This window comes from Lynx rufus, unplaced genomic scaffold, assembly GCF_022079265.1.
Source record: "Lynx rufus isolate CCGP_SWC_20201006 ecotype Redwood Valley unplaced genomic scaffold, mLynRuf1.p SCAF_11, whole genome shotgun sequence".
NCBI classification, from domain to species: Eukaryota; Metazoa; Chordata; class Mammalia; order Carnivora; family Felidae; genus Lynx; species Lynx rufus.
Window position 1 is genome coordinate 64,048,948 of NW_025814825.1, and position 26,371 is coordinate 64,075,318.

Genomic DNA, 26,371 nt, shown 5'->3' on the forward strand with positions numbered 1-26,371 from the left:
CTCAAATCACGGCCCTCCCTCCAGTACCTTGCGAACACATTTTCTTGGGGAAAAAAAACAAAAACAAAAAACCGGAGAAAGCAGAGCACCCGTGGACAGAGCACATTCACGAAGGCGCATTTGCAGAAAAGCCAAAGGAATGCTTTTGCTAATGGACACAGAAAGCCATGTTCCTAGCTTTCAGATTTCACCCTGTTCTTGGTAACCTCCAAGCACTTTATCGATGTGGTAAATAAACTATTTGTGCAAACCTTTCCATCCTGGTCCAGCTCCCTTTCCTTGCTCTGACATAACCTCAGATCCCTTGTATAAATGCTCTCCTGGATGCCTGAGGAGCAGGCCTGGTTCTATGCATCTATCTGGGCATGGTAGCAGGAACGGTAAATCTGACTTCAAAAAAAAAAAAAAATGATGCACTCTAAAGCAAACAAAAGTGGCTGTTGGATTATCCACTGCCGAGATCCTTCACTCCGTGATCTCTTAAATTGGAGCCAATAACCCGTGGTTAACTGTGGCAGTGAATGGCTAAAGCGGTCATTCCTTTCAAAGTTAATTGAATTAACAATGCTGTCAACCTTCCGAAAAGCCCTGTATTCTCACGGACTCTGTTTCATATTCTTGGAGGGGCGCTGGTTTGGGAGGCTTGGAGATGCTCTGTTCAGCTTTTTAAGTTGGACACCCTGTGGACATTTTTGTGGTGATACTGGCGATTCAGAAAAGAGAGGAAGTATAATGATTTTGCCTCAACCCCCTTTGGAGCCACACAGTAAACCCTTGCTAATTTTAACTTCACCATAGAGAACCCTGCTGGAAATTACCAGTGTGCATTTATAAGTAAGAGAATAAGCACAGTTGTTTTTGTTTTTGTTTTTGTTTTTGTTTTTGTTTTTGTTTAAATCAGCTCTGCTCTATCAGCAAATGGACTTTCTCCAGTTTATTTGGACAGGATCATTTAGTCCTGATTGTGATAACCATTCTCAGTACACTAACAAATTAATTCTAGAATATTCTGTAAAAAAAGTAATGGAGGTCCTGGAACGAGAGGCTAGCTGCAGATCTGGGGTATTGAATCCTTGCCGATAAAGAGGGCTGCCAGGTGTTCGTGCAAATCACTTAGTTTAGACTAGAGGTTAGTAAAATTAGAATCAGCTGTGCTCTCTGATTTACTTCTCATTCATCCACTCATTTGAGGAAGCATTAAATTCATCAGTCAAAATTTGATAAGCAGCATACTTAAGGAGCTGGAGTTTCCTCATTGCCCTTGTTTGTGACAGCTAGGTTTACGCGGAAGCAGAGAAAACATGCTATTTCCCTAAAGTAGACTCCCAAGTTCAAATAACCTCCTGATTAACCGGCGATGAGCGGTTTCAAATGCCTGTGTGTGTTTGTCCATGTTGGGATAAAGCGTACTTTCCTGAATTCCCGGTGCCTTCCTCACTGTATGCTCGTTGAACGTGTGTGGCCCGCGGTCGTGTGTTTTGGTTAAATTGAGTCTTATTTGATCCCTCCGTTGTTTGTTCTGAAGAATCAGCACCCACCGAATACTTCCCCTATGGTGCTCCCATCGTGGTACCCTCTGGGAAATGGGATTGGCTGGAAACGTCAACTTGTAGCCTAATGGCACCTGATCTGCCTCGTATTTGATTCCAAAAGGGCCCCACCTTCTGAGGAATTTCTGTAAAGAACAAAGTCCTAGTGGGTTAGTATCAAAAGGTGGTTGATTTTACAGTACAGTCATTATCATGAGGCTCCAGGTGAAAACAATACAAGTTCTTTTTTCTTCTTCGCTAGAATTGCCTCTTTTCCTGTGCTCCTAAAATCCCTGAACTTTTCAGGCCAAGCAGAATAAAAAAGAGGGTGTTTGCTTGGGGAGGAGACGATGGAGAGATCAAGAGGAGAACTGCAGGATTCACTGAGGTCCAGAGTTTTGCAGTGTTGTTGAGTCCTTGATGTTGAGCAAGAATCAATACTCTTCTCCAGACCTGTTTAAGCCTCCGCCTCATCTGTAGTGCGATAGAACTGTGGCTTTAGGCAGCAAGTCCCGATCAGATCAGGCGGGTCTGTGCCTGTTTGAGGCTCCTCCCTGGGTCTCCCCAGGCCCCCTGCCTCCGGCCCCACGGGTGCCACAGTCAGCCGCCCCTGCAACAGCAGCATCGGCAGCACCCTGCTTGACCAGTGCAGCCCGTGGTGCCTGCAGTCCTGTTGTGAGCCCTCAGATGAACGTGTCCATCCATTGGCTTGTGGGGCCAAGAGCACAGTCTGTGTCTCAGCGACCGGCTGGACGACTCCTCTGCTGACACAGGAAGCCCTCCCCAGCTCCAGTCTAGCACTCGTTCTCCAGTGATTCATGAGCACGTAGCACGGTCCTCCCATTAGAACATCACCACCAGGGGCCCTTCTGGAAGAGACCAGGAGAGACGAAAATTCTGTCTGTCATGCAGCTTAAATAACTATAGGATCCTGGTAATAGCGGGAGACTCGGGGGATTGTCAGCCTGGAAAGCATTGCCTGAGCATGTACTTTTTTTTTTATATGTTGTTTTTGTTTGTTTGCTTTTGAGAGAGAGACAGAGCACGAGTGGGGGAGGGACCGAGAGAGAGAGGGAGAGAGAGGGAGACACAGAATCTGAAGCAGGCTCAGACTGGGCACTGTCAGCACAGAGCCCAATGCGGGGCTCGGACCCACAAAACCGTGAGACCGTGACCCGAGCCAAAGTCGGACGCTCAACGACTGAGCCCCCCAGGTGCCCACTGAGCATGTATTTTAAAGGGATCCTAGAGACCCTTGCCTACATGGAGGGTGTGCTTGCTTTCTGTACCCTGAATTTAGCCGTTGTTTCCCTCAATTCCCCCTCTGCCAGTCTCTTTCAATGCAGTGTGGTGATCTCCTGCTCTACGGGAACTAACGCTCTCAGGGGCCTCCTTCCTTCCTGGCCCAAGTCGATGGGTGATTTCAGGGCTCGTGCAACATGGCGCTCACCTGGCGAGAATCCCGTATGGAGGTGGCCCTGAATTCTGCCAGGGACGGGAGACTGGGCAGTGAGGATGAGCACTCAGATCCATTATTATCTAGGTAGTTATTTCCAGCCTCGTCAGCCACAAGGTTCATGACCCCTGTGAAAACCTTTTGGAGATTTGTACCTCTCCAGAGTTTAGAGTTTTCCCCAAAACTCCAAGAGACAGGGTTTCGGTCCAGGGAGCATTTCTGAGGATCCTTTCCCACCCCTTGCTCTGGAAATCTGATCAGAAGCTTTGGGGTGTTCAAGGAAAGACCCGGAGATGGACCTTCTCGAGACGTCTTCTGGTCTTGTAGAGACACTGTCCTTCCTGTGTTTTATGTTTTTTTTCAACCCAAGTGAGGTATTTCACTAGACCCATCAAGGAATGGCAGTGAAGTGGCCCCTTCGATGTTTTGTGATTGCAGAGAACTCTTTGCTGGCAAGTGAAACGCCATCTGTTCTTTTCCAGGAACCAACGAGCTATTTTAGATGTTACTTGTTGGTGGAGATGAAGTTTGAGACGTTTTTTCGCGTTGCTCCTTGATTATTCGTCCTACGGTTCCCTCGCCTTTCTTTTCTCTGCTCCTTGCTCCTCCCATCAGAATGTACATGTTTAGGCTCCATTAACCAGGGAAGGAAATGGAAGAATCCCCCTGTGGCAGGGGATCATCAGACATCTCTAGGGGGTTGGGGATGGTACCTCTTACATGAAATCAGGTTTCAAAGGCATAGGGTCACTATCTGATGATGATCTCTCCCTGATTTACGTGCCGTTGGTGCTCAGTCATAAAATGAAATATCCGCCATGCTGATTATTTACGCTTCCTCTGCTTAATTATAGTTTGAAAATGAGATCATCACCAAGCTGGATCATGAAGTGGAAGGAGGCAGAGGAGATGAACAGTACAAAGTGTTATTTGATAAAATGTAAGTGTTGATTAACAGTAGGATTTATGTCAGAATAGAGACAGGGAGACTGTAATTAGACTACAATGAACTTTGTAGCCCAGAAATAATTAAAACGTGTTAATAATGGGAAATATTTTAAATTGCACCAGTCAAGTTTCTTTTTCTGAGAGGGATTAACAACGTGTGCATAATTACTTTTCAGCCTCTTGGAACACTGCAGGAAACACAAATACCTCGCCAAAACAGGAGAAACTTTTGTAAAACTCGTTGTGCGCCTGATGGAAAGACTCCTGGATTATAGAACCATCATGCATGATGAGAACAAAGAAAATCGTATGAGCTGCACTGTCAACGTGCTGGTGAGTGAAATGCAAGTTAATTAAATTTCCAATCTTCACAGTAAGCCAGAAACGTACTGTGTTCAAAAAGTTCAGAAGCCTCGTGACAGCTGGCCACGGAACTTCCTTTGCTTGTTTCCTCGTCTGTTGCAGGGGAAGGGAAAAGGAAGAGCTGTTTTTGCAGATCCACTGTAAACACGTCTGCAAAATCCTGTCCCCTCCAGGTGTTTTCACATCGTTCTTCCCGTGACTAAGAAGGAAGAGCCATCTTATTTTGGAGCCATTCCTCCATCTTATTTTGGAACCAGGGTAGCACCTCCCTTGATTATAGGTCTCAAGGGCATCACTATTAGGAGGTGGCAAGCACGTCCTGTCGTGGGTTGAATGATGGCCCCCAAAAGATAGGTCCGCATCCCACTCGTCGGAACCCGCGAACGGGACCTCATTTGGAAAAAAAGGCTCCTTGCGGATGTGATTGAGTTCAGGGTCTCCAGAGGAGATCATCCTGAATTACTATCCAGGTGGGCCCTAACTCCAATAACAAGTGTTCTTATAAGAGACAGAAGAGGAGAGGCGCCAGGCAGGGGTGGGGGTGCTCATCGGTTAAGTAGCCGACCTCAGCTCAGGTCTTGATCTCGCGGTCTGTGAGTTTGAGCCCTGCATCGGGCTCTGTGCTGACAGCTCGGAGCTTGGAACCTGCTTCAGATTTTCTCTCTCTCTGCCCCTCCCCCACTCACGTTCTGCATGTCTGTCTCAAAATATAAATAAACATTTTAAAAAGAGAGAGAGACCGAAAAGGAGACACACGGAAGTCCATGTGGAGATGGAGACAGAGACTGGAGTTATGTGACCACAAGCCCAGGGGGCACTTGGACCCCCCCCACCACCCCCAGAAGCTGGAAGGGGCAGGATAGAATTTACACCTGGAGCCTTTAGAGGGCGTGCGGCCCTGCTGAAGCCTTGAGTTCAGACTCTGGCCTCCAGAAGTGCCAGAGAATATATATCTGTCGTTTTAAGCCACCAGGTTTACTGTGAGTTATTACGGCAGCCACGAGGAGCTAGCTCGTGGTCTCGTGGATAGCAGATGGCTTGGGTAGACTTGGCCACTGCCGTCCACGGACCTCTTTGACCCCTGTTGTCACCGTGACATGGCCAGGTCCTGTGGACACTGCCTGCCTGAGACAGTAGTGGAGCAGTGAGCTTCGGGCAGGGCATCGCGCTTTCAGGAAGCTTCATGACCAGCTCGTCTGCAGGGAGTGTTTGGTGATCCCCGTGGCTGTCAGGAGCCACGTGACTCCCACACCCAGCTTTGAAGATGTCTGTCTCTCTCTGTGTCATCCTCCTCTGGTAAGTAGCCGGAAGAGCAGACTGTTGGCCCTGAGAGGGTCTTCCTCAACTTCCCTTGCCTGTCCCGAGGCAGGAGACGCTACTCCTGCTTTGTGCCCCTTACTTTACTCCCCTGGATCCGGAGTATGGTCATCTGGTCGCTCGATGACATGTACCTGCTCTGCCTTCACTTCCATGCCCGCCATTTTGAATGGGCTCGTAGGCCCTTCAAGCTCCTGGAAGTGGCTTTTTGTGCCAAGAGGAATATGACCGATCGTTCACTCTTTAGGAAACCCCCAGAGATGCTCGGATTTAAAAGCAAAAGGAAATTTTTTTCACCTTCCATCCAGTGTAGTGTCCATACCGCATTTGTGCTTCGTGCAAGAAACTGGCAGCTGAAAGCTCCCGAGCCATCCCGGCCCCTGCCATCCGTGGATAGGCCACCTGTTTTGATGAATGATAAACACCTTCTACGGAGAAAACTGCTGGCCCCCAAACTGGAGAGACAAGAGGATACAGTGAAGCAGAAGCCCAGGAGCAAAAACCACCACCGGAGCCAGTACTGGATTGGATTCCTCCTACACGGCACATCATGTCCACTTTCAACGTAAAATTACAAGGCATACTAAAGGCAAAAACACAGTTTTAAGAGAGAGAGAGCAAACATCAGGGCCAGGCTTTGGCAGATGTTTTCAGAATTTTCAGACCGGGAATTTAAAATAACCATGATTAAATTGTTAAGAGTTCTAATGGAAAAAGGAGACTTTATGCAGAAATAGATGATATAATAAGCAGAAAGATGGAAACTCTAAGAAAGAATCAAAAAGAAATGCTACAAATCCAAAACACTGTGACAGAATAAAGAAGGTCTTTGGTCTCATTAATAGACTGGCCACAGCCGAGGAAAGAATCAGCTTAAAAGATTGAAATATGTTTGCATATGTTTCGTAAGGGTCTTGGGCAACTGGAAGAATTACTGACATCTGGCTTCCGTCCCTGAGATCTGGCCTACTGCTGTGCTGACTTTCACATTCACTTGTAGGCTAATTGTGTGTAGCATAGCAGTGAGCTCTGCCTCAGGTAAAGGCCCCAGTCTTTTGCACAGGAATGCCCTGGCCCTTGCTTCATTGTCTTCCTGCATTTTTGCCTTTGTTCAGAGTAATTTACTTCTGTGATGCTAATATGGTTAACATGAAGCTAGAAATCAATATTTTTCTGCAGGAGAGAAGTAGAAACCTCTTTGAAATCATTCCCTACTATGGACATACTCTTCCTCCTGATTTCTAAGGGCATCTAAGAAGCTGATTTGTGTCCAGAGAGAAAAATTATTAATACATTTATTAATGCATTTATTATTATTCCCAACTTCAATGTTTGAGAATACTATTTTTTTTTTAAAGCAAGATCTCTCGTGTTCACCAGGACGTGAAACCTAGTGGGGATGTGCTCTGAATGTGGCCTTTTATCATCAGGACCCAGGGTCAGAAAATAAGCTCTTGAAATGCCACTTGCAGTCACAGTTTCTGATTAACCTCTGTTCCTCTTTCATACGGAGCCTCACTCAGCACGTACCTGTTGTTAGTGCTGTCAGCACTAGCTAGGCTTTAATCAAGAATCACATCCAGGATTCCTGAGATTATCTGACATCATTAACTTCTTTGAACTTGGAACATCCTGAATCATTCTATGAAGAGTCAGGTGTTCCATTCTTAACCAATGCCTGGGATCACAAGATGGTTCTCAACCTATCACAAGTCTTTCATTTAAAAAATAAAATAGGGGCACCCGGGGGGCTCAGTCAGCTAAGCGTCCGACTTCGGCTCAGGTCATGATCTCGCAGTTCTTGGGTTCGAGCCGCGCGTCAGGCTCTGTGCTGACAGCTCCGAGCCTGGAGACTGCTTCTGATTCTGTGTCTCCCTCTCTCTGTTTCTCTCTCTCTCTCTCTCTCTCTGTCTCTCTTTCTCTCAAAAATAAATAAACATTAAACATTTTTTTTAATTAAAAATAAAATGGATCTATGGATTAAAGAGAAACAAGGAAACCAGGTTTTTATAGACAGGTTTTTTAATATTCACTACACAGCTCACATTTAGTCACAGAAGTAAAAACATAAATATATTTTATTTTTTATTTATTAACTTTTTAAAGTTTCTGATCTTGTTTTGTTTATTTATTTTTGAGAGAGAGAGACAGAGTACAACCAGGGGTGGGGCAGATTGTGAGAATGACACAGAATCCGAAGCAGGCTCTAGGCTCCGAGCTATCAGCACAGAGCCTGACGCAGGGCTCCAACCCATGAAGCGTGAGATCATGACCTGACCTGAGCTGAGCCACCCAGGTGTCCCAAAACATAAATATATTTTAAATCTGTGGACCATTTTCACCTTTTCTCCTGGTACTTTTCTTAGGAAATAGATGTATATTGATCTCTAGAAAATATAGATGTATAAACATCCATTAGTAATATATAAAATGTACTCCGTTTATCACTAAGCAGAAACCCTCTTGAAATCCTAAAATAAAAAAAAATTTTAAAAAGAATAAAGAACATAGGATTTATTGATGCCCTTTAAGCCCATTGACAAATTTCCTTCAGAACCAGTGCTATTTTGTAATTTGTTTTGTTTTTCTTAATGTTTATTTTTTTGAGAGAGAGAAAGAGTGCAAGCAGGGCAGGGGCAGAGAGAGAGAGACACACACACAGAATCTGAAGCAGGTTCCAGGCTCTGAGCTATCAGCACAGAGCCCAACGCAGAGCTTCAACTTGTGACCCGTGAGATCATGACCTGAACTGAAGTCAGCTGCTTAACCGACTGAGCCACCTAGGCACCCCAGTGCTTTTTTTTTTTTAATGGAGTGAGTGGAACATTCTAGTTATATGGGTTCGCTAATGTCTTACTCTTCCTTGCAGCTAAAAAAAAATTTTTTTTTTAATGAGAGATGAGCAGTCACTCTGTCCAATGACCTAAGTACCCCTACACGAACACCTCCCTGTAAGCACATGTGCATGACATTGGATCATAGTTCCCCCTGGACAGAAAGCACATTTGTAATTCAGTAGAATTTCCTTGTCACCTCATAATCCTGCAGTCTTTCATTACTGGTTGGTAATTTTGTTGTGTGTGACCAAGTTCTTCTATGCCGTCATCAACTTAGCCCTCTCTTAGAGTGGTGGACTCACTGTTACTTTACAGACATAAGTGACATTCTTCATGGCCCCTTTACAATGCTAATTAAAGTGGTTCTCACGAGAATTCTGAAAATCTTAGTACTCAGGAGGGAGTACAGCACCGGTATATGATGCAAATGTGTAAGTTCTGGAAGATCAGTGGTGCATAGTGATGCATTTGTGTTAGAGGGTCTGGTCCAGAAAGGCTTGCTCAGAGATTGGTAGAGCTTGAGCCTGAGCACCGGTGCGGAAGGGACTTGAGAGAGGGGACGATGGGGGGGGGGTGCTGTCGGCAGAGCCCAGAAGTCGGGCGCCGGAGCAACGTGAACTTTTACGTAAGAAACCCATGGTTTTATATAGAAACGGTTTTGAGATGAGCGTTCTTCAGTTCTAGAGAGGTTTTGAAGTCCTAGGAAGGGAACAGAACTAAGCACAGGCAGGAAACGGAAGACATTTCCATATCCGTGAGAGAGGAATAAAGGTCGCATGATATCCCCGTTGTGAAATTGTAAAGGCGAATGATCAAACGCTTGGGAAAGGATTAAAAATCTGAGCGCAGAATAGGATGGTGTGCAGTCGTAGCTTGTAAATACTGGTGAGTTAGAGTCGGAAGGGCTCATCCTCTGCCTTTGATGCGGATTCTCTTTGTTACGTCTCCCTGAGTTGTCAGCTGAAAATATCCTCATTACTGAGCCATAGCGTATGAACCGGAGGACATTAACATCTCAGATGCAGCAAAATATGAAAATCTTGGAGCGTTTTTCTAAAGGTGCCCCTCTTTCTTGTATTTATTTATCACTTATTTTCAAAGAAATCAGTTCCAGTGGCAGTGTCTTTTGTTGCTAATGAAATTAAACAACTTACGCCATCTATGGGATAATTGGGCTCCTTTATAGCAGTGATATTCACTGGTATCTCAGGCCCTGATCCCGGAGTCAGCACATCAGATTCAGGTGCTAAATTTCACGCCGAAAGTGGCCGTGGTGTTGCCTGCCATTCGGCTTGGTTAGGTGACTGTTCTGCACCTTTTTGGCGCCTTGTGTATGGTAAAGTTTTTAAAGTCTTTATAGAGACGTTTACATTAAGAAATACCATTTTGATAGAAATTTTCATGCTCGCCCAGAAGATATTTTACAATATGCAGAAATCCCCCTTGCTTATAACCTGCTCATTAATCTTTCTTCATTGGTGCGTATACAGCAGGTGCTGTTCAAATGGCAACCAGTTATTTATTGGTTTGTTTGTTTACTTAATTACTATGGTTTGGAAGGTCCCTCTGTCTGGAACAGCACTGTCCAATAGAAATTTCTGTGAGAATGGGAATGTTCTATATCTGCACAGTTAGATACAGTAACACTAACCCCTATAGGGCTACTGAGCCCTTAGAGCGTGGCAGGTGTAACAGAGGGAGCAAATGTTTAGCTTTATTTAATTTTAATTAAATTTAATTTATATTTGAGTACATGTGGCTGGTGGCTACCACATTAATCACCACACATCTCGAATACCATGTTGCCTTCTAGGGGCTGTTGCCAAAGCTGGGCCCAGCATGTCTTAAATCACGTTCAGGTTTCTTCCCAAATTTGGGATCTCTGCTGGGTTTTTTTTTTTTTTTTATCTTCTAATGACTTTACAACAGTTAAGAATGGCTAAGCTGTCATATCTTTGGGTAATACCATTTTTTAATGAACGACTGGTGATTCTTCAATGACAGAAGTAGGTTTTTGTCCTCACAGTGCAAGAAACGGAATCATTAAAATTGCCCCCTCAAAAAGTGAATTTCGCATTTTATGTGAATTTATGGTTCTAAACCAAGGGGCTGGGTCCATTTGGCTGTGTTTGACACAAAGGAAGAACCATGATGATTTAACCCGCAGGTGACATCTTATATAGAACAGGTTTCTCAAAACAGTGTTGTGGTTTGATTTTTCAGAATTTCTACAAAGAAATTGAAAGAGAAGAAATGTATATAAGGTAGGTGGGCATCATGCTTGCTTGTACCTCTGCATGTTTATTAGAAGTGCTGTTTGTTACGTCCATGCTAACAAATGTTTTCTAACTGTGGGGGTTTATCTTGGAGGAATCGTGAACCCTCAAGGTAGAGTTTGATGTGTTCTGACTCCTGGCCCAGTTTATCTACACCAACACGGAGCTTTGATGGTCATATTTAGCCACCTTAGAGAAAAGCCATAAATTATTATCGCACAGTGTTTTTGTATCTTTTGACTAACCCATATGGCCTTTTAGAAAAGAGACAACCATATGATCAAGTGAGAAATCCAGTTTTAATTTTATCACATATGGACAATAGTATAATTTTTCAGTCCATTCTTACTTTAACTGGCACTGTGTTCCGATGTTTTATATCGTCTGCTGGATTTTTCTCCTTCACTTGCCTTTTTCTCTAGAGGGGTGGGCTGTGATTGAGCCCCCTCTCTTGGTCACCTTTAGGGGGTGAGTGTCAAATATTTAGCAAGACTATAACTTAGCAGAATAGAGTAAGGATACATCACGTGACATTCATGTTTAATGATGTGTTTATTACATCAAGCATGATTGTCTAACTTGATTTCTAAAAATTTTTTCCTTTCTCCCTTATAAAAATATGCCGTAGAAACTTAATAAACTTTTGGGAAAACAACTAGATTCTTTTATCCAAAATGTAGTTTACTTTATACTAAAAAAGCAACCTTTATATCTTAATGGCAAAGAAATTCTTTTGATCACATTCACTGTGATCATCAGAGCCCTTTATTTTTATGGATTTGTATTTTTATGGGTGTGTGTGTGTGTGTGTTTGGATTCAATAGAAATGTAAGAAATCACAATCAAACATCGTAATCTCATTTGAAATATTAGAAGAAAACTCTGGAACAGATTAAAAAGAATGAGAAACCCTTTAAGTACAATTCTGCCTTCCTGTGCCAGCTTCCTTTTCATCCTGAAAAGGGAGGACTCAAAATTCTTTTAAAAATATGATTGTATAGGGGGTGCCTGGGTGGCTCAGTCGGCTGAGCGTCCGACTTCGGCTCAGGTCAGGATCTCGCAGTCTGTGAGTTCGTGCCCCGCTTCGGGCTCTGTGCTGACAGCTTGGAGCCTGGAGCCTGTTTCCGATTCTGTGTCTCTCTCTCTCTGCCCCTTCCCTGCTCATGCTCTGTCTCTCTCTGTCTCTCAAAAATGAATAAACGTTAAAAAAAATTTTTTTTAAATATATGATTGTATATTTCTCTTGTTGGTTTTTCTTAGTGCTTCCTGCACCCAGAGTGTTCAAGGCATTGTGAGTTGTGAGCACTGTAAAAAGAAGGTGTAGATATGGTGCACTGGTGAAGGTAGAATTCAGCTCTTGCAATCCTCAGCACAAATGATGTGTTCCCATGTGAGAAATATCTGTCTATTTCGTCACCTCAGGTATTTGTACAAGCTGTGTGACCTGCATAAAGAGTGTGATAACTACACGGAGGCAGCTTATACCTTGCTTCTCCATGCAAAGCTTCTGAAGGTAATAGAAATTACTGCACGCTTTTATGATTCTGTTGTTATATGTTCTGAGATTATTTAAAATTGTGTTTGTCCATGATAAATTTCAGTAAACCTATGATTTAAGATCTTATGGATTTTGACTAAATGTGGTGACATAAACAAAGACATATTTAGGAGCTGCTTTGATTGTAGGCTTGGCCCTACTGAATGCAGATTTAACAAGATGTCATAGCAAATTATCACTGAGCATCATAAACAGCCATCATTGGGCTGTCGGCTAGCAGCAAGTTAGAGCTTCTACGGTTCCTTATTCATGCCAGCAGAACTCAGAGGTAGTGGAGAATAACATCAGTAAGAAGGAATTTCAACAGCTCAGGGTAGGATAGGATGAGACATATCCCTAATTATCTGAGCAAAGCATTCACATTGAGATCTTCTATTAGTCCATCAGTTGACGTTACACCTCCTGCCTAATTCTCATGGAGTGTTGCTCCTGAGCACGGGTCTGGCATGACAACGTTCAGCTGTGATGATTCTTTTGTTTTGCAGATATCTTTTGACATTGAATGTTTGTTTGCAGTAATGTATTCATGCTCTTCCCTGATGCCCAATTCTAGCCCAGTTAATTATACTGAGTAGACCCACAGTAAATAAATGGATGGATGGATGGATGGATGGATGGATGGATGGATGGATGGAAGTATGGGTGGATAGATGGATGGATGGAAGGGTGAATGGATGGGTAAGTGGGTAGATGGATGGATGAGTGGATGGATGGATGGATGGATGGGTGGATGGATGGATGGATGGATGAATAAATGGAAGTATGGGTGGATAGAGGGATGGAAGGGTGAATGGATGGGTAAGTTGGTGGATGGATGGATGGATGAGTGGATGGATGGATGGGTGGATGGATGGATGGATGGATGGGTGGATGGATGGGTGGATGGATGAATAAATGGAAGTATGGGTGGATAGATGGATGGACGGAAGGGTGAATGGATGGGTAAGTGGGTGGATGGATGGATGAGTAGATGGATGGATGGATGGATGGATGAATGGAAGTATGGGTGGATAGATGGATGGATGGAAGGGTGAATGGATGGGTAAGTGGGTGGGTGGATGGATGATGGATGCATGGATGGATGGATGGTTGAATAAATGGAGGTATGGGTGGCTAGATGAATGGATGGAAGGGTGAATGGATGGGTAAATGGGTGGATGGATGGATGGATGAGTGGATGGATGGATGGGTGGATGGATGGATGGATGAGTGGATGGATGGATGGATGGGTGGATGGATGGATGGTTGAATAAATGGAAGTATGGGTGGATAGATGAATGGATGGAAGGGTGAATGGATGGGTAAATGGGTGGATGGATGGATGGATGGATGGATGAGTAGATGGATGGATGGATGGATAGATGGATAAATGTGTAGGTGGGTGGGTCGGTAGGCAGATGGATGGATAAGTAGATAGGTGAAGGAAATGCTATACAACCTCTAGTTTTATGTATTAATACTTTAGCTAATCATTAGATCATCTTTTCCATTACATCCTTATAAAAAAAATTTGAAAAATCACAAACTGGATCAACAAGAACGGTTAGGAGAATTCAAATTTAGTTGAGTGGCCCAACATAAAGACCACTCATTCAAGGAATCCTGTTTTCAAACTCAGGCCAGCCCCCCCCCCCCCAACACCAAAAACTAAAAGAAAGAAAACCAGAGAAGATCGCATTAAAACAGGCATTAAGCAATGTCTTTTGGGTGTTGAGAAGCATTAAGGAGAACACTATGTTAAGAGTGAAACTCCAGCAAGAATCTTCCAGCCTTTGGCCCAACCCTGAAATCTCTAGTATCTCTTGGTGTTACAAATACACACTGGCTGCTGTGGAGATGTTGGAGTGCGGAGATGTAGCTTTGCCTGAAAACAAAAGGGTCCATTGCAAGGAAAACAGGAGGAGGATCAGTCTGGGTGCCTCATCAACACTCATCAGTAGACCCCTGTCTGGCTTCACCCCACATAAAGCGCTCCCAAGGAATGTAATGTACAAAGATAGAGATTTCAGTTAGCAGACCTGACACCAGCCATGCCACTGCGAATTCTAATGGCCTTCATTTGTTAGCAACCCAAATTTCAGTAATAAGGCATTTTTGCAGCTATGAAGATATTTATTTTCACCAGGAAAATTAAAATGGGGTTGACAAGCTACTCACTCACCCTCACTCTCTTATAGTACATAAGCACTCGCGTGTGCACGTGAACATAAAATAGATATGTGTGTAAACTATCATTTGTTCACGCATTGAATTTATTGAATGCAGATGGGCTCGGCACAGACCACATGAGGGTGTGTTTCACAACCCAAATCCATAGGCCCAAGTGCGTTATCTTTTCCACTGGGGCTCCGAATTTTCCAGTTAAATGGCAAAATGCTCTATAATTTCTCTCCCTATCTTTTGCATCGTTACATTTCATAACTTTTTCTAAATATATTTTGATACAGCATTCAGTGCGAACTCGAGCTGGTTAATCAGCTTAATGAAGGCGTTATTTGTTTCGTTATGAAAATTTTCCTTCAACGTGACAGATACATTCTTGTTCGTTAGCTAAAAATTCTCAAATATAATCTTTGGTTATTTTGCCTAAACCAAGACCAATGCAAGCATTAGCCTTGAGTCCCCGTAATCAAGTTAAATCATATCAGTGTTTAAATGGAAGGTGTAGAGGGACTTTTATTCCCCTCTTCAATATTTTTTAAGTGATTTTAAACTCCAAGGAAGTTATTTGAAATCAACTTTCTTATTTATTTTATTGTTGTTACATTTCAGCATCATCTAAAATTGTACATTTATCCCCCATGAAGAATAGAGATCTAGCTGTGCAGTGAGAACGCCATAATTTAATGATTTTGTAACAGCCAACTGTGATCAGTAGAGGCGAGTCTAATTTCAAGGTGAAACCTTTGCAGCCTGATTAAATGTTTCTCACCCTTACTTGACATTTCTAGAGCAGGGGAGCCATTCTGGCCCCGTGCTCTGGGCCCTGTTGGAGCCCCCAGGGCTCAACAGGAGGTGCCTCTTGGGAAGCCTCACCATGCTCCCCAAACCCCCTGCTCCCCATTTTAGCAGGCCAGTCCTGCTGGGCCTCTGCCCGATCACAGCTATTACTCTGATTAATCCGCCCCTAAATGTGTCACCCTGGCTGGTGTCATTGCTCCAGATGTGGCCTGAACAGCATTGGGTCCAGTGGGGCACACCCACCCCCATGTTGGCCCAGGCGGCCTGGGGGTCCATTGCTTTCTTTGCAGCATCTTTGCTGGCCTATCTACAGGGTCAAACTCTACCTCCTGTGTCCAACTGATAAACAAGCCCATTCTAATTACTTTCTCCAAGGAGCATCCCCAGACCCCACCCCCACCGACATTGTGTACTCAGCCCTCTTACCCTTTAATGCTCATGGAACACATTTGGTGGTGTTATTACAGATCATTGTGCTCTAAGCTGTCCTAGCACTGTCTCCGGGTCAGGGCACCTTCTGACTCGTCTTTGACCCCGTGCCTTGCACATAGTAGCTCCTACCCAATAGTGAATTTTATTGAACCCTTATACTTAACGCCACTGTTTTGCGGAGCCCAAGTTCATGAGCTGACACATCAGATGAGCTTGCCTTCACTTTGGTGCATCTCCCCGGCTTGCTGAGACCTCTGTGCATCTCCTGTTTATACTGTGGGTCCACTGTCACTTCCACATCCACTGATCGAGTTGTGCCTGGGTGATGGGCAGCGAGCCCAGAGCCAAAGGTCCAAAGATAGGCCACCAGGTTCCTTTGATTTACGACTGGTAGGTGAGATCCCTGTGTCTTCTTTGCTAAAGGAGGGGGCACCTGGGTGGCTCAGTCGGTTAAGCTTCCGACTTCGGCTCAGGTCCTGATCTCGCGGTTTGTGAGTTCAAACTCCGCATTGGGCTCTCTCTGTCAGCACAGAGCCTGCTTCGGATCCTCTGTCCCCCTCTCTCTGCCCCTCCCCTGCTCATTCCCTCTCCCAATCCCCAAAATAAATAAGCTTAGGAAAAATGTTGAGTGTCTCAGGACTGAGTCCAAGACCCCGGGATGCCTCACTTGAGACAGCCCCAGTCACGTGGCACATAATTCATCCCAGGTATTTCAACACACTCTCAGCCAGCTGACAGTTCTGTGCGTTCCAGAACCTGCCGGTTTCTCTTCTGTGTGACTCTAGGCCTGGCTTTGCCTCCCTCTTGTCTTTCATTCCTCGTGGGGCCTCTGCACAGAGGTTGTGCCCTCATTTCCAGGCCCCAACAGCCTGATGACAGCAGCCCCGAGTGGCCCTGGAACCGTGGCCTCGTGCGTGCAGGGCGTGCGGGACTCACTGTGCATTCTGACCAAGGAAGGGCACGGGGCGGCACTGGGCGTGCCCTCGCCTGGCACTTCTCATGCTCTGCTTTTGCCCCAGTGGTCAGAGGACGTGTGTGCGGCCCACCTCACCCAGCGGGACGGGTACCAGGCGACAACACAGGGACAGCTGAAAGAACAGCTCTATCAGGAGATCATCCACTACTTCGACAAAGGCAAGGTAAAAAAAAAAAAAAAAAAAAAAAGTGCAGTTTTTCTTGTGTTTTTCTCGTTACGTGTATCTTCCTGCAGCACGCATTTCATGGCAGGTGATGTTCGTGCAACCAGAAGTTTGTTACAGGTTGTGTGTTGGAAGGTTTTATGCACGGCTCACCGGCTGGCCCTTCCGAGTAGAAATCCTACCAAGAAACCCCACGGTCTTCCTTCTATACACGCTCTGAAAGTAAGGAACTAAAAAAGTACAAGAATTTTGCTGGTCCTTGCTGGAGACAACCAGGTCTGGGACACCCATTTGGAGGAGTTTCTGAGCACTTAGGACTAACGCGTTCCTTTGACACTTGGGATTTTTCTGCTCTCCCTGAAAAATGAATCCTGTGATAAGACCAGTAGTGCACCATTTTGGCGGATTCTAGATTCACTGGCTCCCACAAAATTATTTATTCCATTGACTTCTATGGGGAGGAAGCCTGCCATCATTTTAATCAGCCAGTAATAGGTCTTATCAGTGTAGTTTGTGTGAGTCACATAAGATGTAACTATTGGAAAAAAAAAAAAAAGGAGTTACTTGAGCTTTGGACGTTTTTAAAATCTGCCACCAAGGTGATTTCGGAGCTTCTTGTGTGGCTTCATCAGGATTTATAACCCATCTCGTTCACCTGCTTTTTTTTTCCCCACTCTGAGAAAGGTGACCAGAGAATCCATGGGGGCACTTGTGAGTTTTGCAGGACTGCTGTGATGAAGTACCACCCACTGAGTGGCTTTAAATGACAGAAATTTATTCTATCACTGTTCTGGAGCCTAGAAGCTGGATATCAGCATGTTGGCAGGGTCGTGCTGTCTGCGGGACAGTGACTAATGGGACGGTCTGTTCCATGCCTCTCTCTTACTTCCCAGGGTGGCTGGCCATTCTTGGCGTCCCGTGGCTTGTAGCCACATCAGTCCAGGGTCCACCTGTATGTGTCTCCTTGTCCGGATTTCCCTCTTCCAAGCCCGCCAGTCATTGGATTTCCCACCTGATCCGCTATGACGTCATCTTAACTGATCACATCCAAAGACCCTATTTCCAAATAAAGTCACATTCAGAGAAACCAGAGATTAGGACTTCAACACTTCTTTTGGGGGGGTGAGGGGACTCAATTCCACCCCAAACAGAACTTTATACCAGGGAAGGATGACGGCCGCCTCTTTTTGTGGCCGTCAAGATCAATCAAACCCTCTTGAACAGACAATGTGTGTTTTGTTCATTCCCGACTGCCCTTGACACAGGGCAAAAGCCAAACTATTCAGAATAGCATGGAGGTTGCCCAGAGGCCACTTGGAAATGTTCTGTGGATTACACCTAGTCCTGTAGTAGCACAGAATATATTTCTTCATAGCAATGAGACACTTCCACAATTAAGGCCAATTACTACAATGTTATTGGTTTAGCCAGGGGGACCCTATTTCTCAGCAAACTGCTAAAAGAAACAGGGCTGATTCAGCCATTCCTTCCCCCGATGACTTCCTGGCTTATCGTGTTCTAGGCTGTGGGGTGGGCAGAGCAGGACCGGGGACCGGAGAGGGCCAGAGGCCACTGGGGCCACTGTGCCTTTGCTCGTGGCCATTCTGGGCGGTCACGGTGGCGGTATGTCCTCGGCCCCTGAGACTTCTCCTACCACGTCACCCCTCGTTCCCTTCCTCACACCCTGTATTTTGGCCACATCGCCCAAATTTGGGGGACCTCGCGCACCCCGGCCCCTCCTGGCTCTGCCCAGCAGGCTTCTGCCCCTCCTGCCCTTGTCTGGTTTCTTCCTGTCTCAGCTTGAATGCCCCCCTCTCGTCCTACCCCCCGCGGTGCCGTCTCCTCTACAGCACTGGCTACGGTTGGCAGTGAGCAGCTTGCGTGTGTGTTTCCTCAGCAGATCTCTCCGTAGGCTGGCGGTGCCAGAGTGTGGTGGCCACACGCACTTCTTCCTACAGCGCTCCTGATTCTCAGAACAGTGCCTGACACGTAGCCTGGTGGGCATCCGTTGGGGGCACAGAGAAATCAGTACAAAGAATGAACACTCAGCATTTAAGAGCGATTCCCGATAGTGAGAAAGGCTCACCTGTCGCAGGACAGTGGCCTCCGATAAATAATAAATCAAAGAACAAGGTCTTTTTCATTTCCGCCAGACAGCCTCCTACGGAGGGGGGGAAGATGTGTTTGGTTTGGAACAGCAGTTCTCACCCGGGACCCCCTGGAGATACTTTTAGGTTGGCACGGCCCAGGGAGCGGATGCCTCTGGCCTCCAGTGGATGGAGGCCAGGGATGCTTCTGGAACGTCCTGCGACGCGCAGACAGTCCCACGGCAGAGAACCATCCAGCCCGAAATGTCAGAAACACCAAGAGCAAGAAATCCTCGTTTTGAAAGTGCTCAAGCGACAGAGTATTACCTGCAATAAGAGAAAGGGACGGAAGGACCGTCCTCACCTGTCCCTGTGTCCTGGAGGAGACACACAGAGGATTTCGGGAGAGTGACCGGTTGGTGAACGTGGAGTCGGAACGGGTCTACCTGCTCATCTCAGTTTAGGATGGCCGTCTCCACAGCAGCGGTTAGAGTTGTCCTGGCAAAAAGGATGGAAAAGCCATTTCTGAGTGTTTGTAACTTTTCCACAAGAACGTTCAAAGAAAACCAAGTCCCCCTCCCATCCGTCTGTAGCTGACGTGAGCGTGATGAGCACAGGTGAGGGAGAAAGTTCCTGAGATGAAATCTGAAGTGCCTGGGCAATTAGAAAAGTCATTTTGACATCAACAAGTACTGCATTTCCTGGGACAAAGATAACAGGAGGAAGTAATTATTCATCTCCCACGTCAGGCAGGACGGGCTGGAAGATGCTGGAAGTTCAGCCTCCTGAAGACCCAGGAACTGTACAGCACCCGGGTTTATTTTTCACTCATGCCGCACGAGCTTGGTCCTCTCCCGGGACGCAGGTGGGCCGAGGCCCACCACAAAGGAACGCGGCCAGGAAGGGACAGTGAGTCACCAGCCCAGCCCTTACACGCACTTTCCAGAAATGACCCCCGTGTTTCCGCCCGTGTCATTGGCTGAAGCAGATCCCAGGGCCGCAGCGGACCTCCGTGGACAGAGGTGTCTGGAAGGGAAGACCGACGTGCGGTACCCACGTCTACGAGGGTTTCTAAGTAGACGAGTGAGTCGGGGTTCGAATGGAGGACTCTGAACACACGTGGAAATGACCTGTGTATGTTCACAAGAAGATAATATTCACAGATCCCTACATAGTACAGCGCCTCACAACGGGACACGGGAGGACAGAGATATCTCACAGAACTTGGTGTTGGGACCTGATCCCTGTTTCTCCGTAGTTGAGTTTCCTCCTTCGGTTAGGGCGGGGGTTGGGAATGGTGTGGGCAGCGTGAGAAAATGGGCTCCTGTTCCCGTGGTAGGGACCCCAGAAATCTGCCCAGGCTGCCAGGGAGGGAGGTGGGAGGTCACAGCAGAAGACGGCAGAGTTGGGCACTTTGTGCCAGATTTAGGATCGCTTTCCTTTAGGAAATAAGACGGAGACCCGGCCTCCCTGCCACGTGTGGGTATTTGCAGTATTTGAGAAGAAACATCCTCTGGGCCTTTTCTGAATATACTGGAGTAAGATTGGGGCTGCGGTCATTGAAACGGTTCGCCAAACTTGATTTTGGGGGGCCTAAATGTACACATTTCCATCTGCATTCCCAGATTCCAGTCGTCTTGGAGAGAAAATATCTCACAGCGGCTCTTGGGTGATGGGTGGCAAGTATCGGGGCCAGTGGCAGCTTGACGAGGGTCTCAGGCAATGCAGGGGGGCTCCTGGGCAGGGGCACGAGGGGAGCCAGCGCTCAGGCAGCAGACGGGACTATAACCTGAGTGACCCAGTCCTGGAGTCACGAGGGACGTGCGGCCACTGGCATTTGAAATGCGGCCAGTCCGAGCTGAGACGTGCTGTCAGCATAAGGCACACGCTGGGTTTGTCAGACTTCGTGAAAGACTGTCGTTGTGGGCTGGATTGCTTCTGCCAGAAATTCAGAATTTCAAGTCCTAATGTCTAGTACCTCCAGATGTGACCGTGTTTGGACCTAAGTCCTTTAAAGAGGTGATTAAGGTAAAACGAGGTAACATGAGGACTAGTGCACTTGTGAGAAGAGATCAGGACCCCCACAGTAGGGGCCGTATGAGGACATAGTGAGAAGAGGGCCATCTACGAGCCACGCAGAGAGGCCTCAAAACAAACCAGCCAGCCAGTGACCAGATCGTCGACTGCCAGCCTCCGCGGGAATAAATGAGTTTAGGGTACCCAGCCCGTGGTACTTGGTTATGGCAGCCAGAGCAACTGATACAAATGTCACCTGTCTCACTTAAGTTTTTGTTATTGATTACATGCCGAAATGATAATATTGCAGATATATTAAATATTAGTAAAAGTAATCCCAGTTTCTAAAAAGGTGGCTACTAGTAATTTAAAATTACGTTGCATTATATTTCTACTGGACAGTGCTGATCAGAGCCAAAGACTTTGTCCTCCCTGAGCATTAAGACCATTGTCCAGGGGTGACTAGCCTGGGTGGCTCAGTCGGTTGAGCGTCCGACTTCGGCTCAGGTCACGATCTCGCGATTTGTGAGTTCGAGCCCCGCGTCGGGCTCCATGCTGACGGCTCGGAGCCCGGAGCCTGCTTCGGATTCTGTGTCTCGCTCTCTCTCTCTGCCCCTCCCCTGCTCACGCTCTGTCTCTCTCTGTCTCGAAAATAAATAAAACATTAAACAAACAAACAAACAAACGCATGGTCCACAGGCACATCCATCCATCTGCTGGTGTGAATGGAAGCTTTACTCTCACATCCTTTGGGGCCATCACAGGCAGCCAGTATTGCTTATGTGCCTGTTGGCATATATTCCTTGCGCTGAGTGCATATTTGGAAAACTAAACTATATCTAAAAGAATTAGAACATGGGGACCAAAGCCAGGAAATAATAGAATTTATGTCGGAATGACAAGGGGAAACATGATAACAAGCCTCAAAATTAGATTTTTTTTTTTCTTGTGACCCAGTGTCATTTCTAAAATTTGGAAAAAAAAAAACTCTCAAGAGGATGTTTAGTTTATAGGGCGCCTGGCTGGCTCAGTCAGCTAAGCATCCAGCTTTGGCTCAGGTCATGATCTCGTGGTTCGTGAGTTCAAGCCCTGCATTGGGCTCCACACTGTCAGCCTGCGTGGGATTCTCTCTCTCCCTCCCTCTTCCTCTCTGCCACTTCCCCACTCACGCTTTCTCTCTCAAAAATAAATACATTTTAAAAAAGAGTATGGTAGTTATTTACATTAGGGAATTTGGAGGGATAAGTGAGTTAGGGGCTCCTTTATGGCACAGGATTCTCTGAAGGAAATACACACAAGGCAAATGTTCGAGAGGATTAGGAAAGAGATAGGAACAAAGAAGGTAGGAATAAATCTAAATCAAGAAAAGCAACATATAGCTTTGTTGGAGCAAGATGCAGTTTTTATTTTCTTACTTTATTTATTTTACTTTATTTTATCTTACTTTATTATTAAAATTTAGACTCATGCCCCTCAGGTATGTTGTTTTCTTTTGTGCTTTGATCAAAATCCATCATAATCTCATTATGGCTTCCCAAGCCCTTAAGGATGAATCAGGTTTTCTCACTGTGGTTTGTATATCTAAGTGCCTTCAGGAATCAGAGCCCCTGACAAACTAGCTCTCACGTCTGCACTGGCTTGGCCGGGATCCTCCCTGAGGCACTGCTGAACAAGTCAGGTCCTTGGGTAGAAGGGCCGCTGCTCGAGCCAGTCCATTGAGTGGTCCCTTCCTCATAAGCTCCACCTTCCGGGGCTTCTGGTCCTGGCTGGGTCACTCAGCCTCTTCCGGGGGCCCCCCACACCCATCCCTGTGACTCTGCTCCCTCCCTCAGTCACCACTCTACTTTCTAACAAAGTGGCCATAGTGTCATTGCTTGAATCACTTCAAAGGTGCCCAAACCTCTGGGGCCCCCACCACACCCTCCACAGGCAGATCCAGGCTTTTCGCTGGCAGGAGCCCCCCACCCTTGTAGCACTCTTCCCTCTACCCACAATATCCTGCCTTATTTTTTAGAACATGCTCTTGGATTCCCAACCATCTGGACTTCCCACGGTCTCCCCTGGGTGTGGAAGGGCACCCCCGCCCCTATTGTTCTCTTCACCTTGGAGCCTCCCCACCCCAGCCATCCAGGAAGGTGCCTCCCCACCCCTCCCCTGGCACTCTCTGCCCTGGCCTTGGAACTATTTGTATGTATCCTGTATCTCCCTACTTTGAGTGTTTCATGCTTCTCAGGCCCCCCTAAGAAAACTGGGGGTCTTGTTAAAATGCAGATTCTGATTCAGTAGGTCTTGGGTGGGGCCTGAGGCTCTGTGTTTCTAAACAGCTTCCAGTAATGACAAGGCAGCTGGTCCAGGGACCACGGCAGTCACCAGGCCCTGCTTCGGCTCAAGCTACTTGGGGGCCGGGCCGGGCAGGCTGTGTCTGACGCTCGTGTGCCTCCAAGGGAGACTGGTGAAACAGACTGAACACTCAGGCAAAAAATTTTTTTAGTAAACTTTATTTTTTAGAGCAGCTTCAGATTCACAACAAAAACGAATGCAAAGTGCAGGGAGTCCCCACACACCCCTGCCCCTACCCCTGCACCGCCTCCCCCTCCCCCACTGTCACCCCTGCCATATTTTGATTCATCTTTTCTGGAACGGAGAGCCTTCTGGCCAGCGCTTGAGCAAAAGGCCACCGTCACTGAGACGTTCCACAAAGTACCTTCCGTTGGGCACGTTTGTCTCCTCTGTGGGGTCTTGGTTCCTGACCCAGACTCTGAGCCCCTTACAGGTCTCAAGGGGCAGATCTGTGGCATCGTTTCTGCAGTGCGTGGGTTTCAGGGGAGGGGTGTTTTCCACCGGCTCCTTTCCCGAGCCTGGCGCTAACCCTGTTTCAGTACCGCGTTCGCTGCAGAGGCTATAGATCAGACAAAGACAGTCTTCCAACACCTGGACCGGCTTTTCCTTCCTGGACTCTGTGCGTCTTTTAGAAATGACAGTCCTCGGTCAGGACGATTGCCGCGGCTCATCCAGGGAGCGAGCAGGACAACCACACTGGGAGGGCACCTGGTTTGGGCCACAGGCTCGGATTTAACAGCTGACCCGGGTTGCACCCCAAACTGCATGTGCTTTGCTGCTCACGCTCCCGCAGCATTTAAGTCACAAGAATTTGGTTTGATTTTACATTTAATTCCTTTTAAGGGGGAGAAAATGCAGTTTTGGTTTAAAAATATATATTCAGGCAGGGGGACTTCACGCCATAGTTGAATTTGAAGGCTGGGGATCACAAGATTCTAAAATGGGTGCTAAACAGGACCTCAGTCTGGCAAAAGTATGACTCAGTTAAAGCTCCATCAATACAGGCTGTCACCGTGTGGCTGTGTCCCTGTGTCCGTAAGGAAATCTTCTTTATATCCTTAATATGTGGAAACTTTACACGTTCTAGAGCTCATTTGCACTGTTGTAAATGTATCCGGCTTCCTAAGGGACATAGGGACTTACAGAATCCGAGGTAGACCTTGGCAGGCAGTAAAGGAGCGGCCGCCCGTGGGAAGCGTCCCCGAGGCCGCAGGGACGGCGGAGGACAAGGGACTGGGGTCAGAGCGTATTAAAAGTTTCTCTGTCTTTGTGCTCCAAAAGCTGCAGTGCTGAATGGATTTTCTGCTGCTTTATATTGGACACTTCGGCTTTTGAATTCTGTACGGTTATCTTTCTCTATTTCTTCCACACGAAGTCATTCTATTTTTGCTTTTCTATCGTCCTCAAAAGTTTTTGAACGTCTTTCAGCCAGGCTCTTGGACTTTTCATCTTTTTCTTTCTCTCCATAAAACGTCATTTCCATCTGTTTCCCTGTTCATTCTTTGACGGTTCTTCCTTCCCAGGCTAATAACCACTCCTAGCTCCTTTTCCATTCTGTTTTTACCACCCGTTTGAGCGTCCCCCTGAAAGCCTTCTGTCGGGCTTTATCCCTGCAGACGGGCGTTCTTTCCTGAACATGCTCTGTATTGTCTGTCTTATTGTGTTTGCTTGAGGCCTAGTAATTTTCAATAAAGCCCTTAATCCAAGTACTTCACTGAAAATTACCAGGCTTCTCTATGGAGGATGAGTCAAAAATAGAAGCCCTGCTATCAAGAAAATGTAGTCGGAGCGAGCGAGCGAGAGAGTCCACATTAACCAGCGTTCAGCCACCTCCGAAACCAAGAGGCCGCCTGGCAGTCCCGATCAATGGGGATCGTGACTGCGAGCCCATGTGCTGCGTGAAGCTCTGTGACTGTTTCCACCCGGAGCCTGGCTTCCTTTTCCCTTAAAATAACCTCGCCTTGACAAAGTTCGCACTTTGCCTTGCGCCCAAGTCAAAAATGAGGCATCTTGCGTCTTCCTGTGAACTAAAAATAAGGATTTGGGGAGTCAGTTTCTGCATTCGGTGAAGTGGCTGGATTTCTTCTCTGAGGATGTGGGGTGACATGTTTTCATCCTCTTAGTTTCCCTTTTAAAGCACAGGGGTTATTAAGAGGAGTTGCGAGGACGGGCACGTAACGACGCCCTCCTCCTGGATTACGCTCAGCTTTTCCACAGTTTTGAAAATCCTGAAGTTTGCCAGAATCTATTCGGTTAGAAAAGATTTGACCTGCTAACATGTTCAAAGAGATCATGTTAATAATGATTTGCTCCTATATAAAAAAAAAAAATCATGTTTTATCAAGGCATGACAAATTCAATGTTTAGAGTCCATAACAACACTACTCCCCACTCTCTGCAGGACCCCTAACAAGTACTCCCACTGCCAGGCCTTACTGGTGCCAGGGGCGCCCCTGAATTAGAGGCCAGCCTCCAGGCATCCCCGTCGAGCCCCGGGGGTCATGTGCAAACAGGCAAATCACAAAACCTTCCTCTGGTCTGACACTTTGGTGGATGCTGGGTCTACCTGTCTAACAGGTATGGTAGTGATTACTTCTAGGGAGAGTGGGCAGGCTTCATGGAGGAGGTGGCATTTCAACTGGCTCCTGAAGAATAAGATAAAGTTTGCCTGGCAATGGCTGGGAAGGGCAGGAATTGCAAAGAATGGGAGCAGCACAGGTAAGGGCCAAGGCCACGGCTCCTGAGGCCATCTCGCTTTCCTGAGGAAGTCAAGAAGTATGTCTGCGGGGTGGGGGGTGAGGGATCCTGAGACACACGGATGTAGAGAACTGGAGATCCAGTTTACCCGTGGCCTTGCACGTCCCCTGAAGATTTGATTTATTCCATGAAGCACAAGGAGCCAGAGAGATTTCACGCAAAGAGGCAACAGTGATTCGTTTTCCTCTTTTCAGAGGGTAATTCTGGCTACTTGGTTGGGGGCAGAGGGGACGGAGACCCACTGGGAGGTGGCCTGTGAACTGGAGGCCTGGGGCAAGGTCACCGGCCCCAGGGATCAGGAAAGGGTGGTGGCACTTCCGGAAACGTGAAGTCAGCTGATCCCACGCTGCCTCCA

General features: G+C 46.6%; 1 protein-coding gene across 2 annotated transcripts in view; it reads left to right on the forward strand.

Moving 5' to 3' along the window:
• The window catches only part of DOCK1 (dedicator of cytokinesis 1), a 525,941-nt gene that overhangs the window by 452,838 nt on the left and 46,732 nt on the right, over window positions 1-26,371 (forward strand). For both annotated transcript variants that reach the window (XM_047073604.1, XM_047073605.1), the window contains exons 34-38: window positions 3,840-3,925; window positions 4,110-4,266; window positions 10,674-10,714; window positions 12,149-12,239; window positions 16,697-16,816. In XM_047073604.1, the coding sequence (XP_046929560.1) occupies window positions 3,840-3,925; window positions 4,110-4,266; window positions 10,674-10,714; window positions 12,149-12,239; window positions 16,697-16,816 (495 nt within the window). The remainder of the gene's footprint in view (window positions 1-3,839; window positions 3,926-4,109; window positions 4,267-10,673; window positions 10,715-12,148; window positions 12,240-16,696; window positions 16,817-26,371) is intronic.